This window comes from Lasioglossum baleicum, unplaced genomic scaffold (assembly GCF_051020765.1).
Source record: "Lasioglossum baleicum unplaced genomic scaffold, iyLasBale1 scaffold1890, whole genome shotgun sequence".
NCBI classification, from domain to species: domain Eukaryota; kingdom Metazoa; phylum Arthropoda; class Insecta; order Hymenoptera; family Halictidae; genus Lasioglossum; species Lasioglossum baleicum.
Window position 1 is genome coordinate 8,305 of NW_027470949.1, and position 17,010 is coordinate 25,314.

Genomic DNA, 17,010 nt, shown 5'->3' on the forward strand with positions numbered 1-17,010 from the left:
CTTAATTTCACCTTTGATCTGTTTTAAATTTCGTTATCAAATTTATCGCGGAAGGTAAACATTTTTCTTTTTAAATCTTGTTTTTTTCTCCTTTCGTTCAGTTGGGCCGTTTGGATACAAGAGGATACGTAATAACGGAGTAATTTTCTGTTTATTTACGATTGATCCGTGCAAGTAAAAACAAGGAAAAGCGAAACGTTCTATAGGTGAACGTGAGTGAATTCGAAGCAAGTTACACGCCCTCGGGTTACGCCATTGACCCAACTTCGGAACCCTCGTTTTCATTAATCCTTTCAACACAGTCCCTCTCTGCCCCCTCAGTTGCTCGTCAACCTTTGTAGACGGCTCATTTATCCATCGATTCGACACGCCGCGGTATATAAATAAATCATCATCCCTTTCCGATAATTTTCATTTGATTCAGCCATTTCACTCCGTTAATTTTTTTCTCCTCTTTACTTTTATACAACCAGTATAATTCCCATCGTTCCAGTTAAAAACTCGGTAATGGCGCGAGAGGAGAAACCTTAGAAAATTAGATAAAACAGCTGAACGATCCGAACATCACGATATTGATAGAAACGTATTTTATTTGTAGGCGACACGCGGTAAACTGGAAATGTTAAAGTCTAAAATTTCGATGACAAAAGAAGCACTGGATTCCGAGCGATATCTGAACATTGCAAAAATTCCAAAGGAAGAGCTAGAAAATGACTGGAGGAACGAAGAGTGAAGATTGTAGACACCAGGATTCCTAACACCGACTCGCTTTCAATTTCGTTGGAAATCGGTGTATACCATCGAAGCAACTTTCCCCGAGCGAAGGAGCGCGCAATTAGGCGATGCGACTATAGGTGGCGTGGCGAAATCTGGCATCGGTTCCGGGACAATGGTGCATCGGCGATTGCAAGGTCGAAGGGAAAACTGTGTCCGGTGGGTTATCTTTCTTAGATCGAGGCGGAGAACACGGCGGGAGGGACGGGCAGCGTTTATTATACCGGTGTTATGCGCGCGTATACGCCGACAGAGAGGCGGAGTTGCAAATCAATAACCCGTGTTATAAGGCATTTGGGCATGCCGAGGATATCGATTATGTAGCGTGGTCGACATACAAGAGCTATCCAAAGACAACGGCCACGCGTAACCCTATACTCGATTCCGCGAAAATTAGGGAGAACACCGGGGGATCCGGTCGATCGTAAACTGTTTTTCGAAGAATACCGCGAAAACCGCCTTTAAAGCCGGTCGAACGGCACACATAACCTCTCTACCAAATTATTTACCTTCCTAGCCGATAGAGAAATAAACGTTTCACGAACTGGTCGCTGAGAGCTCTAGGCTAAGGAACGCGGCTAGAAAACTGTCGTCGTATAGCTTTCGGTTCGCGAAACAGTTACTCATTCGGTGTAACTGTTTGAAAGAAAACCTAAATTTCGGACTACACCGGTTCAAGTTGATTCTCTAAACCTAACCTAATTATATTTACCGTAAATACTGTACTTTCGGTTCAGCACGGCCGTGAGAGCGAGCCGGAGCGATTTTAACGAAAAATGAGAGTTTCCTCGAAGCTGTAATTACATTACCGATAGAGAGAAAGAAGAGGAAGGAAGAATAGGGAAAGGTTTCGTTAAAAATTTCATTAATCGTGTTTTTCTATAAATTCGTGTATTTAAAGTTTCATAAAAATGACAAGATTCGTTTATTCTAGCGCACCGCGGATGTAGATCGGTATCGACTGATCCGATACCGATCGAGCAGATTTTTGGGGGAATATAAAGTCACCCAGTTACGAAGACACTAGGATCGTACCGCAGTAAACTAAACGTGGGTGAGCAGATACTACATGCATAGAGCAGATATCCAGATAAACCGACCGTCTGAACGACCATGTAGACTAGACGTTTAGCTCGAATAGGCAACACTTAATGAATGGCAAAGCGCTAATCGGGATTCCAATATTTACACGCGTCTAGCACAAGGAACGTGCTAATAGGCTAACATCTGCCAGAGGGTAATCGTTGACAACGAGGAAAAAAAGAAATCAATGAACTGTCCTGAACCGGACTAAACGAAATCAACTGTAAATTGCGCTGATCTACTACGGTAGAATAATCAAGATGCCTACTAGCGAATTAACCCTCGGCACACCAAGGTCATTGACGTTTCGTCGTTTTAACATTAATCGTGCCAATTCGGATCGTAACTCCTTGATATTCGGAATTTTCCATTCCAATCGATTCACTTTGTATTTTTCTGAATAATAAAACAAAGTTGGTATTAACCCTTTGCACTAGATAGACGACGATGAAATAATTTTACGCGTTAATTACTATACGATTCTTTATTCGTGGCACGAAAAAATAACGTCGATATTATAGCAGAAAATCCGTAAATTTCCGTAAAAATCGTGGAGCGCAAAGGGTTAAAAAACGCTTTCGGTTAAGAACGTTTAAACGAAACCGATAGGAGCGTAAGACCGTAAAGGGTTAAGGGGGGTACGGGGCCCTACGAGACCCGTTAATGAAAGGTTAACCGAGTAAGTAGCACGTAATAACGGGCTAAAACCGAGGCTAATAAAATAAACACTTTCATCGGGTAGTAAAAGCGAATACCAATGAACCGAGAAGAAACACCGGCGAGGTAGTTACTTAGAAAGGAATACTAACGAAATGCAAAGGAATACCGGTGGAAGAACGAACGAGGAGCACCGGTACAATAACGAATAGCAATAGGACAAGAACGGACACCGGAGTGGAAGGCGGCAGTTTGGCAAGAAAGAGCGCTTATATAAGTGGTAGTAGACGGTTGAAGGCGATCCTCGGCCGGGTGGAATATAATAACAAAGCAGTTTGAAAAGGTATCGTGTCACGGAGAAAGGGGTGGGTGGGGCGAGAGCGGGGGTGAGGCGAAAAAGAGTCGCACGGTTGAGTCTGCGGTAGCATGTCATTCCGGAAATCCGGTTAAGTAGCGGTTGCGTACACGAGCTGTATAGCTTGATAAGTGGCACGAGCAGAGAAGCACTTTCGCCCGTGCGTGAAGCTTTCTTAAAGGCCGGACTCGCTCTCCCGCGCGCCACCCTTCTCATTGCTTAATTATACCTCGGACTAATTGCCCGATCAAACGTTCTGCTGCATAGGCTCGGGGTTTATCGTGGAAAAAATTTGTCGTGCCGGAGGATGAGAGGGAACGGAGGAGAGTAATCGGTGAGCAGAAATTTCGATGTAGCCGATTTGAATGGCTCTAAAACGAACACGAACGTTTGTCAGGGAGAATTTACAACGGTGATTGTTTGGTAATTTGCAGAGCAGTCCCGGGCCGCAGTCACGAAGGCGATAGGATAATAACAAAGCTGGATGGAGTATTGCGCGCGTTCCTCGCAGTGGAAACAGCCTTGCGGCTCCACTTTCCATTGCGTCACCGGAGGATGAGACCTTCGGATCCGAGCTTCGCTACATTTCGGCCTCCGTTTTCTTTCTCCTCCGGCAGACTTCCCTTCCAATTCCACCGATTGATTACGTCGACAACGCTGCATCCATATTCTACCAACGCGTTCTCCACCACGCTTTTCCAAAACTCTCCAACGTCCTCCGGTGATTTTACGTTACGAAGAAACGAAGAGGATCCGACGAGGAAAGCGAGAACGCTAAACGCGGAATTATCGATGAAAAATTGGAAAACGTCGGGGAAACGATCCGACCGACGGATCAAAGGTCTAGGAAGGTCGTTTTAAACGTTGACCGATGAAACGATAAATAAAATATGGCGACGGGATGAGAACGTATTCCAAGTAATTCGACTCGCCTCGTAATCGAACGCGATCGGCCGTCATTACCATTAATTACGAATAATAAATTGCGAGGCCGTTCACGATCGACTTATCGTCGCGCCACGATCGATACGCGTCTCGCGCGCGGCCAACGCGTAAATACTCGCTGATTCCGAAGCGTATTCCTTCAACCGCCACCGATAACTCCGGCTCCGCTTATCTCCTCGCCAACGAGCACGAGCAGAGAGAACATCGAATTACCCGGACAATGTAAAAATACGCGAACGATCGACGCCAAGAGAAGTTTCGAGTCGCTTTCGACGAATCCCACAGCTAAAAGCGACTCGATCGTCAAGGATTCGACCTTGAGTCGCTAAAACCGTGAATTTCCTGTTATCCAGCCAAGAAACCGCCGACGATCGGCTGGATTTTCGCGGGAATTTAAATCGATTACGCGGAAAAACGCAATGGAAACAGCGATATCGATGCAACAACGCGTTATAAAAAGACGTTGGAATTTTCGTGAATTTTTCCACGGAGAAATTTCGACGACTCCGAGAAAGAGAAACGTGGAAAGTCGAAGGCCGTTTGTACACGAGCCGCTTGCTCTTACGCGGACCGATTTCAATGTCATCGAGATTCTTAATATGGTCTTGTCCGTTTCGTGTGTTCATAGGAGAAAGACTGGGATAGAGCGGCGCGGACGCGCCGAATTCGGGGCCTTGGGAAAGGTCAGCGCTCGGGAGACCTCGCTGGAACACCGGACAAATCATCCGACGATATAATACCGGTATACGCCAGCTTCTCCGCGTTCCGAGGTAAACCAAAACGCCTATTATTCTCCGTCCTATTACGAAAAGATTATTCCTTCGTTTCTAACCGTTCGCAGGTTTCCTTTCTTCGACCGTGTATAACCGAATGCGAGAAAACGAAACTCGGCAGAAGGCAGAAACGTCGTGGAAGACCCGCGTCAGGATTACAGAAGGAGAAAACGTTAGGGAAGAGAGAAAAACGGAAGAGACAGAGGAAGGATAAAGAAGAGAGAGAAAGAGAGAGAGAGAGAGAGGAAAGGTTGGAAAGGCGGGAAGGCAAAGTGTAAGGGAAAGGATGAGAGGAAAGTAGCAGGGGCGACGAAACGCGAAAAGTACCGTTGCGTGGAGAGGAGAATGGCGCGGTTTTGCAGCGGGATAAGGAATTCTACGCCGGCGAATATTCAACGCGAATCACGCTCTCCGGGAGTATCGAGCTTGCACCTGGACCAGTTTTCTGCCGCAGTGCTGCCGTGTCGAAGCTGTCTCTCCCTCTCTCTCCCCCCGCCTCTCCTGCTGCTCTCCGCTGCTCTCTCCTCTACGCTTTTCCCTCCACGCTTCCAGCCTCCCTTGCTCCGGCACGGCGCTCTCTCTCTCTCTCTCTCTCTCGCTATCTCTCTCTGCCCCTACGCGTTTGCATTTTTTTCATCAAAACGTTTCAGTCGGCGGACGAGTATAGTTCCGCCGGTGAAACGGATGCATTTTAAATCTTGCCGCACGATGAAAATTCAACGCCGCCAATGCTATAAACACCGCCTACCGGCAACAATGGCCAAAGATTATCTTTCTTTTATCTCTTTCCCCCGTTTCTTTGACGTGGAACGCGTTGCCACGCGCTCTCCATCCGGAGAGACAATGCCAAACCGAGGAATTAATTCGTATCGAACGAATTCGCGGTTGAAACTGGTCCGGTTCCACTCGATTCCGTTCGATTCCACTCCATTCGAACGTTTAGGTATAAAGCGCGTTAGAGATGGGACACGGCGGTGTAGCAAAGGAGTGAACGAACTCTCCGGTGGAGGTCCTTGGGACCTCGCAGCGTCGAAACGCGTACGCGTAAACGTTCCCGTGTCCCTGACTTCGGACAATTAGGCCAATGCCTTTGCCAATCGATGACCCGGCGAAAAATCCTTCTTATTTATTCACCACCGACTCTCCGGGTTCCTCCTGTTCCCCGCTGCCGACCGACCAACCGCCTCTCTCTCTCTCTCTCTCTCTGCGATCCCATCTGCTAATTCGCGCTAAACCGGTCAATAATCCCGGCTAACTCCGACTCGATCCCCCCGTTAACGTACTCCCGTTTCGTTTTCGTTTAGTCGCTAGGAAATGGCGAGAAAAATCGTTCGAGATTTCCAGAGAATCGGAAATCGCGACTCGAAAGCGTAAATACGGTGGAATGTAGGAGGAGAAGGGAAAGCCGGAGACGGGAGAAAAGTTTGGGATAGTTAGACGCGGACGGAGAATTTGCCGATCCCTTCGCGGCGAAACCTTCGGCTGATGAGAAGCTTTAGCTGTAGGGGACCCTCGGATATTCATGAAAATGGAGTTGCCTCGCGCACCCGCGAGATACAACCGTGAAAATTCAGACGACAGATTGCTACTCCTCCCTTCCAGCCAAATTACCGCGATTATTCTACCTATCCGCGTTATCCCGCGGATTCGTCGCGGCAAAAATTCTTCCGCTTCTCGAGAATCCGAAATAAAGCTCGGGAATTTCGTTTAAACGCATCGAGTGAGAGAGAGAGAGAGAGAGAGAGAGAGAGAGAGAGAGAGAGAGAGAGACGGGTTAGGTCAGGCTGGTTGAGGGGGGAAAAAAACGAGTAATTCAATCGCGCGTTTTACGTTTTAAGACAGACTGCCAGTTGCTGTTTAAACAGATATGGCGGCAGATGTTCCCAGTTGACGGCCATGGCTTCAACAGGTGTAAATCTGACGTAAACGCGAAATTTCGTAGCCGAGCTCGCTCCGGAATCCTTTTCTTATGGCTCGTTCGACCTCCGTTCCTCTATTTCACGCTGCAAAGTCGCCGGTCGATATCGGTTTGTAATAACGATAACCGTGATAAACACACCGCGGCCGAAATAAATACGGAATAAACGCGGAATAAACGCGGAATAAATAGGGAATAAATAGACGGAGAGGAAAGAACGGCGACGACGATGATCGCGATACGTCGAACGGTATATTAAAAGTTTAAAGCTGACAATTTGCCGGGAATGATTTACAGCTCGCGTTGGAAAAACACGCGTCTGGTAGGCCGGCCAGGTGGGGCTGGCATTGCCAAACACGATATTGTTCCCGCAAACATTTATGTGCCGTGAAACAGGTGCGAGTCGAGCTTCCCATGGCACCGCACCATCTCCCGTCTCCGTGCGCCACGGATAACGGACAAGTGCTTTGAAAATTCTCCTTAATCGTCCCTACTCCTCCTCTTCCATCGATTACCCCCGATCCGGGCTCGATGCTGGTCGAAAGTAAAATCGAAATCGAAATATTTTCTTCCATTTTACCAGGTTGGAATTCTTGTAACCGACGCGATTAAAAATGCCGGAGATAATAACAGACGGAGATATCGGTTGGCGTATTAAATAAAGTTGCCACTGTGTTTCCCCGGGTCGACGTAACTGCGAATCTCAATTTTCCGGAACAAATTTAAAAGTCAATTAACCGGACTATCCCGCGCCACGCGTTCAAAGCGCACCAGGAATATTTCTAACCAGTTTCCTCCTGCTGCAATACGCGATTAATTTCTATCGATAAACGTAACGAGTCGGTAATACCGGCTAATGTCCATCGATCTTTCGTTTATTAACGCGACGTTTCTCGTCTTCGTCTTTTTTATCCCCACGGGATTACCAACCTATGAACCGTGCGCGCGTTCGAATCGCCTTCTTCTTCTCCAACCTATCGCCGCGCGAAATATCATTTTCGAATAAATTACGTTTGATCGCGTTCCACACACTCGCGCGCTCCCCCTTTCACTTTTCTTTCCTTTCGACTTTCTGACTTTCTTCCACTGTATTAATTACGCTACGTCTACGCGTTTAAATACACGCGTATAGAGACGGGCACATGCAAGGACACGGTTGCGAACACGAGGAAATAATAGGTTAGGATAGGAGGTGGACTGGACAGCGGCGTCGAGCTACTTACTTACCTGTTGTGTTCCACGACGTAACGAAATTCACGCTCGCGCCGTTACTTTTCCTCCGCGGGTATTAAGAAATCACGATGTAAGCGGCGAGCGCGGTGCCAGGCGTGTGTGGTGGTTGCTGGCAGAAAAAGGGACAAGAAAGTCGAAAGGCCGGTCCGGAAAGCAGCTGTTCGATAAAAAAAACCACGTTGGAACGTCGCGTGGCTCGTCGTGTCTCGTAACGCCGCGTTTAATTTTCCCAACTTTCGTGTCGAAGAAGCGTTATCTCGCGTGGAACGGCCTCGCTCGTTCCTCGTTTATTTCGACGAAACGCGAGGAGAATGGCGGCGGCGAGGAAAATTATCAACGATACGAGTACGTCGCGTTCATCGAACGGCTGATAATTCCGAGATACTCGTTGTCGAACGTCGTGCCGATAAAACCCGAACGTCACTGCACCGTTCGGCGAATTAAAGGTTACGCGAAGGCGAAACAGAGCAGGATGAAACTCGCTTCCGTAATTTCCACTCGGATGGTAAAGCGGCGACGCGTTCCAACGTCGGGAAAAACGCGTGAAAGAAAGGTCGGTAACGCGCGGGTCACGCGGTGTCACGGGTGAAACTTTATCCTTTGTAAACCACGCTCGGTCGGTGCTCCTTCGCGCTCTTTATTTCCCTTCGAGCTACCTCGATTCGATAACGTGCCCGGACGCTGTCGAAAAATCCAAGCCGATTCCGACCGCCGTTTAACTTTCGCGTCGAAACCTTGCTTGCTTCTCCGTTAACTTCCATACGACTGTCCATACGACCAACGCGCCGATGCTATTCCAAGTACGATCGCGCGAGTCCGTAGTAAAAATTTCCAAACTCCACCGAACACGGGGACGTTGTTCCGCGTTTCTCCGACTCGATCAACCTCGAACGACGTCTAACGCGTTCGCGAGATTATCGTTCGCCACACCGAATAAGCGAGAGTTAACCAGACGTGGAACTCTCGATAGGCGTTTTCACCAGGTGCGCGGCGATCTAACGTCGACGACACTGTCTCCGTACGCGTGGAAAACGCCAAGGACAGAAAGCGGAGAAGAAAAATTGCGAAGGTCGTGCGCTCACCCTCGAGCAGGTGCCAGTCCTCGTCGAGCGAAGCCAGGGCCTGTGCTTGATTCGCCTGTTGTTCGAAGTCGAGCATCTTCGCTCCTCGTTCCAGCCTGCCCTCCGCGTTCTTTCCGCCTCTAGCTTCCCGTCCTCTCTTCCAAAGCACCGCCAAAGTATCTTCTATCACTTCACCTCCCTCGGTAACCGACCGCGTTACCGCAGTTCCCGATACCTCCTCCGTCTCTACTACCTCGGACTCTACCGATTATATCCTTCGTATTATCGAGAACCTCGGCACCGCGCGGAATTCTCTCTGCCGAGCGACAATTGAAAACTAGTATATCAAAGTCAGACTTTCCCCTCGAAGAAACGCTCGCTCGGATTATCTCCAACGTCCTTTCGTCACGAGACCAAGAGCGACGGGGATAGATAGAGAAAGAGGAGATCGGTAGTGGGAGGGAAACAGCGGCGCGAGAGAGAGGGAGAGAGAGAGAGAGAGAGAGGCAGGAGTAGAGGAAAGAACGAGACAGTGTTTCTCGATCGCGAGTGTCTCGCGAGCCACCGACTCTTTTCCCGTTTAAAACTCTACTCTCTGTTTACATCGATGTTTCCGATTGGCCTGGTATCGGCGGCGATCCTCGGTCTACGATAGGGCAGAAACGGCGTACGAGCGTCTCTCGATCCTTCGATCTGCCAAAGGTTCGATCGAGTCGTTTTTCGACTAAACGGGCTAGGAATTTCTTTTCTTTTTTTTTTCTCTTTTCCTTTCTTTTTCTTTTTACCAAAATTTCGAAAGAACGCGCTCCGTTGCGTTTATTTTCGGAAGTCTTCTGTAGAACGGGGAAAAAAGAAGAGGAAAGACGACTTTGGTACGTCGTAAGCGGATAGCGAGAGAGAGAGAAAGAGAGAGAGAGAGAGGGAGAGAGAAAGAGAGAAGCTCACCAAAGAGACGAGTACACCACTCACGTGCATACGTGGCGGTACTCGAACCGCGACTGATTTCCCCTATCACTCCGTCCTCAGTTGCCACCCACTAGCCGCCCCCCACCACCCATCGGTTGAACCCATCCCCCCGCCCCCGTGGCCCGCCGCTCTTTGGCTCCTCTCGCCCCGCGCTCGCGAACCAAGCTTGCTCGTTCCAAGCAACGGTAGAACGTCTGTCCTTCCCGCTCTGCCCCTCGCCCCTCCCTCCTAGCCGCATCCCTTTCACTCTATCTCCGCTTTCTCCCTCTTTATCTTCCTTTCCCTCTTTTTCCCTCCTTTTCCCTCCTTTTCCCTCTCTGAATATATAGAGTGCGGTAAAAATCGTAATATAACTTTTCGAACCGAGCGATTCTACCAGGAAAAGACGGACGGAAAATTGTAATCGAGCTCCTTCGCGGCGGAGCGTGATTTCGAGGGAAATGATTCAAAAATAGGTCGAGCCTGAGCGCGCTTCGTCAAAGTTCGGATAAACGATTTATTTACCAGAGGTTTTCGCGCGACGCAATTATAATCGTACGTTTCACCGATAACATCGTTGTCCCGGCGAATCGGAAAGTTGGTCTAAATCACCGATCCTGTGTACTATAAATATGAACTGGAAAGGAATTTAACCAGAAACCGTAATGACGCGTTCGCGTCGGACAAGTATAGTGCAGGTTAGAGGAACGCAACGAGCTTTCTACGCGGACCGCAAAATGTATAGGTCTCATCGGCAAGCGTGCACGCGTTTCTCTCTCTCTCTCTCCCTCCCTCTCTCTCTCTCTCTCTCGTACTTTGTAGTCTCAGACCGTTAATGCAGAAGAGAAGTCCGTGAGGCACTCGTGAATCCTCTTCTACTCTCTATTTCAGTTCCTCCCTCGGCCCCCCTCCTCTTTCTTCTTCTATTCTAACCCCCCGTCTCGCTCCCGCCCTCTCTGCACGTCGCTCCTCTCCTGCTCTATCCGCCAGCCCGATCTTCCGTTTCGCTTTGCTACGACCGTTCTCGCGCTCTGTCTTTCATCAAGGTTCCATCGCCGTTCTCCGGGTTATGGCTAACCCGGGTTACCGGTAACCAGCCGGTAAACGCAAAGTTATGCATCTCCCAGTTTTAACCCGCTATTTTTTACCACCGTTCTTCGGAAACCCGACAAACGCCGACAATTCTCCCCGCCATTGGTATGCGCGAACGCGACACGCGATAATCGAATATCTTGGGAAATTTATCCGAGAAACGTAACCGAAGCGTATTCGATCTTTCGAAAATTCGAAATCCAGAGTTTGGCTACCGGTCTATATACCTGCAAAGGAAGCGTATTTCTCGCGAGTTACGACGCATCGCGGGAAACGAACGCGAGTCACCTATAAAAACTGTACGAATCGAGTAGGCGGTATGAAATCTCATCACGAGTGGCTGGTGAACCGTTTTATGCAATCTCGTCGCGACGGAGCGTAAAAGCGACGCTCGCCAAGGTTACGACGTACGATTTGTCTAACGTTGTAATTATTTCGCGTAAATCGCAATACCGCGGACAAACCCCGTAAGAGCAGCGATAAATTTGCTCGTGTTTCGCGGATAAATAGTTGCGATAAGGACCCACGGTGCATTTTTATCTGCTCGGTAAACACGGTTATCGCGGTTTAAAAATAAGCACGAGGGTTTTTCAGTTGATTCTCGAGTTTTATTAACTAGACTATTCAAGGGTTAAGGTCGCGGCGCGAGCCATGGCTCCCGGAACGCGTGTCGCGTGCGCTCTAGCATACGGCCCTGATGGCTCGCGCGCCTCGTCATTTGTCCTCGCCCCCCGCCCCCCGCCACGCGCCCCGCCCGCCCTCCGCGGCCGCCGCGCCCCCCGCCCCCTTTTCGCAGGATACCGTCCGCCGCTCACCGAGCCACTCGATTTACAACCCCCACTCCCGGCCGTTCGGCCGCCTCTCTCTCTTACGCTGCCTGCCGCGTCGCGTGGCACTCTCTCCCTTCCACTCTCGCTTCCTCCCCACTGCCGCGCTTCTCCCTCCTCCCTCGCTCGATCTCTCTCGCTCTCGCCAACCACAGATTCCTCCCTCCCTTTCCACCGTGTTATTCCATTACGTTTCTTTCTCTTTCGAACGAAAGAGTCGTTGCTCTGTCGCCCCGTTTTGCATTGTTTTCTCCGTTTCCATCTGCCGCCGTTTTTACTTTTTCCAATCGCTTTATCACCAATTTTTCATCGTTCTACACCAGCGTGAAATTGATTTTGTCGTATACGTTTGTTATTTCGAATCGCGGGCAAGATAGCAATTTAAACGTTTATGTACTTTTAATAACTATCGATATGGAGAATCGGTGAGAAAGGAGGGGCGGCAGCGTAGTAGAAACGTTCATATCCAGCAGCGACGTAAACGCGCGTTTCTTTGTATTTCGGCAAGCTTCGAGAATCGTCTTTGAAGCGATTGTCGCTGAAAGCACGGTTCGGCCGCGTATATAAAAAGCGTTTGGAAACGTCTTTATCGTCGTTATCGCGAATTCGATATACGGGCCGCAACACACGCGCGTATGATAATTTTTTCTCATTTCTGGCTGACATGCACGGTGTATGTGCCAGAACGGTTGGCGGACCGGTCTCTGTCTTTTTCTGTTTCGTTCCCGTGTTCGACCTCGAGAGGAATCGGCGTAAGGTTTCTCCCTCCTCGTCGCACGTGCCGCGATACGTTCGCGTTCTTCCTCCACCGATCGTTTTCTCCTCGTTGTTCTGGCTAGCGCCTTCCTTTTCTCTCCGGCGTTTTGTTCTCCGTCGTAGATGCTCGCCAGTGCCGACAACCTCCCCCACCCGAGCCGCCTCGCGAGGATAATCGAGACAAGCTGACGAACGCTCCGAGTCTCTCGCTTGCTTACTCCGATCATTTTCCTATCGCCGACACCGATTGCTAATTTCTCGCCTTTCCCTCGCGCCTCTCGAAAACGCGCCATCGCTTTTCCCGCTCCTCCTCCCTCCTCTTTCCAAAATTCCTTTTCCAAACTCGCTCGCGTTTAAACCAAATAAACGTCCCATACGACGCTTGATTGTATTACGCGTAACGGAATATGCGAAAAGTTCCAATTGCGAGCACAGAGGAGGACCGTTGTAATTTTTCCACAGAGGTTATATTTTCAGTTATCCAATAAAGTTACGCGTACAGTTTTGGTATGCCTTGTGTCGCGGGTAGTTTCGAGTTTCTCGTGAACAGGAAACCGTATCATTTAGCGTCACCGTCCCACCAGTGAAAATGCATTAACTGGCAGTAGCTGCCAACATTGCGGCAAAGTGAAACCCCTCGTCACGGTGTAGTCACGTTAAAGCAAGCCGCGTTAAAATAGTGCAACAATCGCTGACCCTGAACACGGTATAATTCCACTAACGTTTCTCTTCCTTTTGTCCCTTATTCCTTCGGAAACTAACCTTTCCCAAGAACACAACCTTTCCCTCTGTCAAAACAATCCTTATTCGTCCTCTTCCTACTCTCTCTCTCTCTCTCTCTCCCCCTCTTCGTAGAACGTTCCTGTGTTTCTACGGAAAAGAAATAAAAAAATAAAAATGCGTTACAAGTCTAAAAGGTTGCCCGCATAATTCTACTTTACCCGATGAGTGGAAACGTATATATGTAAATTCGCGTATCAAGCTTGGCCTTCTACTCGTGTTTCTGCAGTTTATACGTATACGCTACTCTTAATACATATTCATCCACGCCTTGAATTCCACACCTATGTCACATTTAGCTCGGTTTCGTCCGACTCGGCCGGGAATGTCGCGTGGAGAAGAAAAAGCTGGACAAGAAAGGGAAAGCAAATTATTTGAACATACTTCATCGTGTACGGTTGTAACACGGTGTATAGTCTGGAAGGTGGACAATAAGTAGGCCTGTCGCGTCTTACGCAATGGCAAAAAAAGTATCTATTACATTCGCTGGAAGGTCGTGCTTTTGTTAGGTTAGGTAGACGCGAGAATTCTACGCGGGATTACCTACGAACCTCGCTACGCCGATGTTTCAGAAAATCGCGGTCGTATTCGTAACGCAAATACACGCACCATCGACGTCAGGCTAATTGGGAAAATTCCTGCTTTTTTTTCCCCTCCGATCCTTCGAATTTCCGACGGTTCTGAAAAAATTAACCGTTATTTATTTTGTCCCGTTTGGGCTTCGGCGGATTCCAATCTCGCCGCCGACAGCGAAAGTGATTTTATGCGATTCGCTCGGAAACGAATATTTTTTCAACATTTTTACCTGTTGCTATTTTCGTGCTTTCCATCCCCGACCTATCGCAAGGACTTCATCCGTGAAGTTGTGTATACGGAACGCTGTGCCGGGACGAACTTTAAAATCCTCGTGGGCGTTCTCACATCGGCGTACGCTCGGAGAACAGTTTCCATGGTGATCGGTCACGGTGACCATGATTTCGACCTGACGTCATTGCTTCGCAAAGGACAACCACGTGCTGCGGACGTGTTGTCGGTTAACGAGTTTTCCCTGTAACGATTTTTCACCGTTACGTCACGAGAAAAATACAGTTGCGTGGGATACGGCGACGTTACTCGGGGCTGGAAAAAAGACCGATTGCCGAGAACCGCGCGTGACGAAAGGAAAATAAAACAGCGCCGGTGCTGGTGCTGGTGGTAAACAATAACGATAACAGGAACGCGGGCAAGATCGGCGAGAAGCGAGCGTCGAAGGTGGCGCTGCTTTTAAATAGATTAAGAAAGTAACCCGACGATTCGAACGCTTGCCCGAATGCTGAATTATACGGAATGCCGCATTTAAATCCGCTATCCTATCCGACTATTTGTATCCATCTGATTTATTCATCGCGGCTAGAAGAACATGCGCTCTGTTAAAGATTATTTTTGAAAAAATCGATATTCCTTGCGTCAGTAAGTGGTTCTAAAAGGGAACTCGGCGGTGACATCGCGACCGACGAATGGCGTGGTAGTACGTGACGCAATCGATGACGACACTTGCACCGTCTAGCAAGCCGACCATTCCAAAACATTCCCTCGAGGGCAAATAATTTCGTCGCGGATTTTCAGACCGTCCGGATCTTTGAAAATTTATTCCGCGTCCTCTCGGCCCGTGTCGATAACGTATCGACCAGATAAGATAACTTTTCGGTATTTATGGACATTCGCGTAATCGCCGCTATCGCCAACAAACTGGCAAGTCAATAAAGAAAACTTTTCACAACGAGATCCCGTTCTTTCTTTGTCCTTTGTCTTTCGTACAAAGTACGAAATTTATTTTTCCAGCCTATCGCCACCAATCTTTCTCCAATTTTTCCCGTAATTTCCACACAAACCCGGTACTCGTCGAGATCGATTCCTCGAGATCGCGTTCGATATTTACCGAAAGAGAAACATATATATATATATATAATAGTCTGTTGAGCATCATAGCCAGGATTCCTTGTGTTACGAGCGTAGACCTGGAAAGTAGGCCACGAACGTAGATCGAATTTGAAGTGAGCACGGTGAAACGGGGTTACACCACGGTATCTTTTATGAAAACCGTCGCGAAACGCTATAACATTTTCGAAAATTTCTCACCTTACCCGAACTTTCCGCGACAAGGTTTTAATCGCGTTTTAATTTACCAACGACCAACATAAATTCCCGCGACGATCTCGATATAACGAGGTAACGTGTCAAATCGAGATTAATACCAGGCGCAAATTTAATACCATTTTGTTAACGAACGCGAAACACAGTTTTACTATAATATTCAAAGAGCTACGAGTCGATGTAATCTAATACAACGTCAGATTACATAACGATATAATGTAATACTCACATAAATATATGCACGCGAACTTTTTTCGAGTATTTAATTTATGTAATATTAGAAACGATAAAAAATTTAGAGAATCACAGCGACATCTAGCGAGAAGCGATAATCGTCAAGAAACCCATCGTCATGTCGATTACGTAGAGATCTGATTTATCCCGAAGATTATACTCGTACAGATATCGTTAAATAAGTTACTCCGTCACGAGTAATTCTACGAAATTTATAACTGTCCATTTCAGAGACCATACTATAGAAAATTTTTCTCGTGTAAAATAATTTTATCTTTTTGCGTGTTACTTCGATTTAACCGCAGAGGGCGATACTAGTCGCTGGAAGTAGACTAGAAAAAGCAATATGGCGCGATACATTTGTGATTGATGTGTTGACCGGGTAACCTGTTGTATTGTTTTTCTTTTAAAAAGTTCAACTTCTGGTCGTTAAGTTTTCGTCTAACGACGCCTAAAACATGATTCCCTTTAGGTTTTGTAACGTTATCAGAGGTTTCGCGTCCACTGCTGACAAGATCTCTAACCTCGTCAAGGTATGATATATACATCAAGGTCTTACTATTAAATAAATGAAATTCATCGTGATTTCATTAGTCGTTATAAACCTTGAATTTATAAGTTGTCCAGCACGTTGTGTCGTGCGACATGAATATTCATAAAAATCGTAAACCGAAGCAACTGGCCAATGAAAATACGCATAGGGTTGGTGATGTTACAGAAGATTGAATAATTGTAAATGGATGTTAACTGCATTTTACAGAAGAACAAAGTGGTTGTGTTCATGAAAGGTGTTCCAGACAGTCCCAAGTGTGGCTTTAGCAATGCCGTTGTACAAATACTAAGGATGCACGACGTTAAGTATGACGCTCATGATGTTCTTGAAGACGAAATGCTCAGACAAGGTCTGTATTCTTTGAAATACCAATGTCCTGTTGTTATCTAGGGTATATATTAAGCTTCTAACTCACTAGTAACGCGTATCCTTTTAGGCATCAAAACTTACTCTAACTGGCCTACGATACCTCAAGTATTTATAAACGGAGAGTTTGTAGGTGGTTGCGACATACTGTTGGAAATGCACAAAAATGGCGAGCTAGTAGCCGAATTAAAGAAAGTAGGTATTACGAGTGCACTCTTAGAGAAGGAAGAATCTGAAGAAAAGAAAACCAAAGATTAAGCCTATTTGAGAATTTAGTATTTATAATTTGTAAATAATACAACGTTCTGTCAATAACTATTCAATTGTGTTCCAATAAAAATGTTTTAATTTATATAAAATTACGTTCAAGTTCTTTATTTATTTAACATGTAACAAAGGGAGACGGCGGAGATTATGACAAAAGGTTACTTGCCAATAATTTAGCGTCACAAATCTCGGGAGATCACGGTGTTTAATAGCGTTTTACAAAATTTACTACTGGCTTTTGCGTGTTTCCTTCGAAAA

At 47.3% G+C, this 17,010-nt stretch overlaps 1 protein-coding gene across 1 annotated transcript; it reads left to right on the forward strand.

Moving 5' to 3' along the window:
- The first annotated feature begins 16,024 nt into the window (after positions 1–16,024).
- LOC143221085 (glutaredoxin-related protein 5, mitochondrial-like) lies at positions 16,025–16,743 on the forward strand. The gene is made up of 3 exons (XM_076446614.1): positions 16,025–16,099; positions 16,327–16,468; positions 16,556–16,743. Exons 1-3 carry the CDS (start codon positions 16,025–16,027, stop codon positions 16,741–16,743), a joined length of 405 nt encoding a protein of 134 aa, XP_076302729.1.
- Positions 16,744–17,010: the final 267 nt, after the last annotated feature.

Coding starts and splice junctions, on each gene's coding strand:
- LOC143221085 (XM_076446614.1), top strand. CDS start 16,025: ATGATTCCCTTTAGGTTTTGTAACGTTATCAGAGGTTTCGCGTCCACT. Junction 16,100..16,326: donor AGATCTCTAACCTCGTCAAG/GTATGATATATA, acceptor TGCATTTTACAG/AAGAACAAAGTGGTTGTGTT. Junction 16,469..16,555: donor AGACGAAATGCTCAGACAAG/GTCTGTATTCTT, acceptor GTATCCTTTTAG/GCATCAAAACTTACTCTAAC.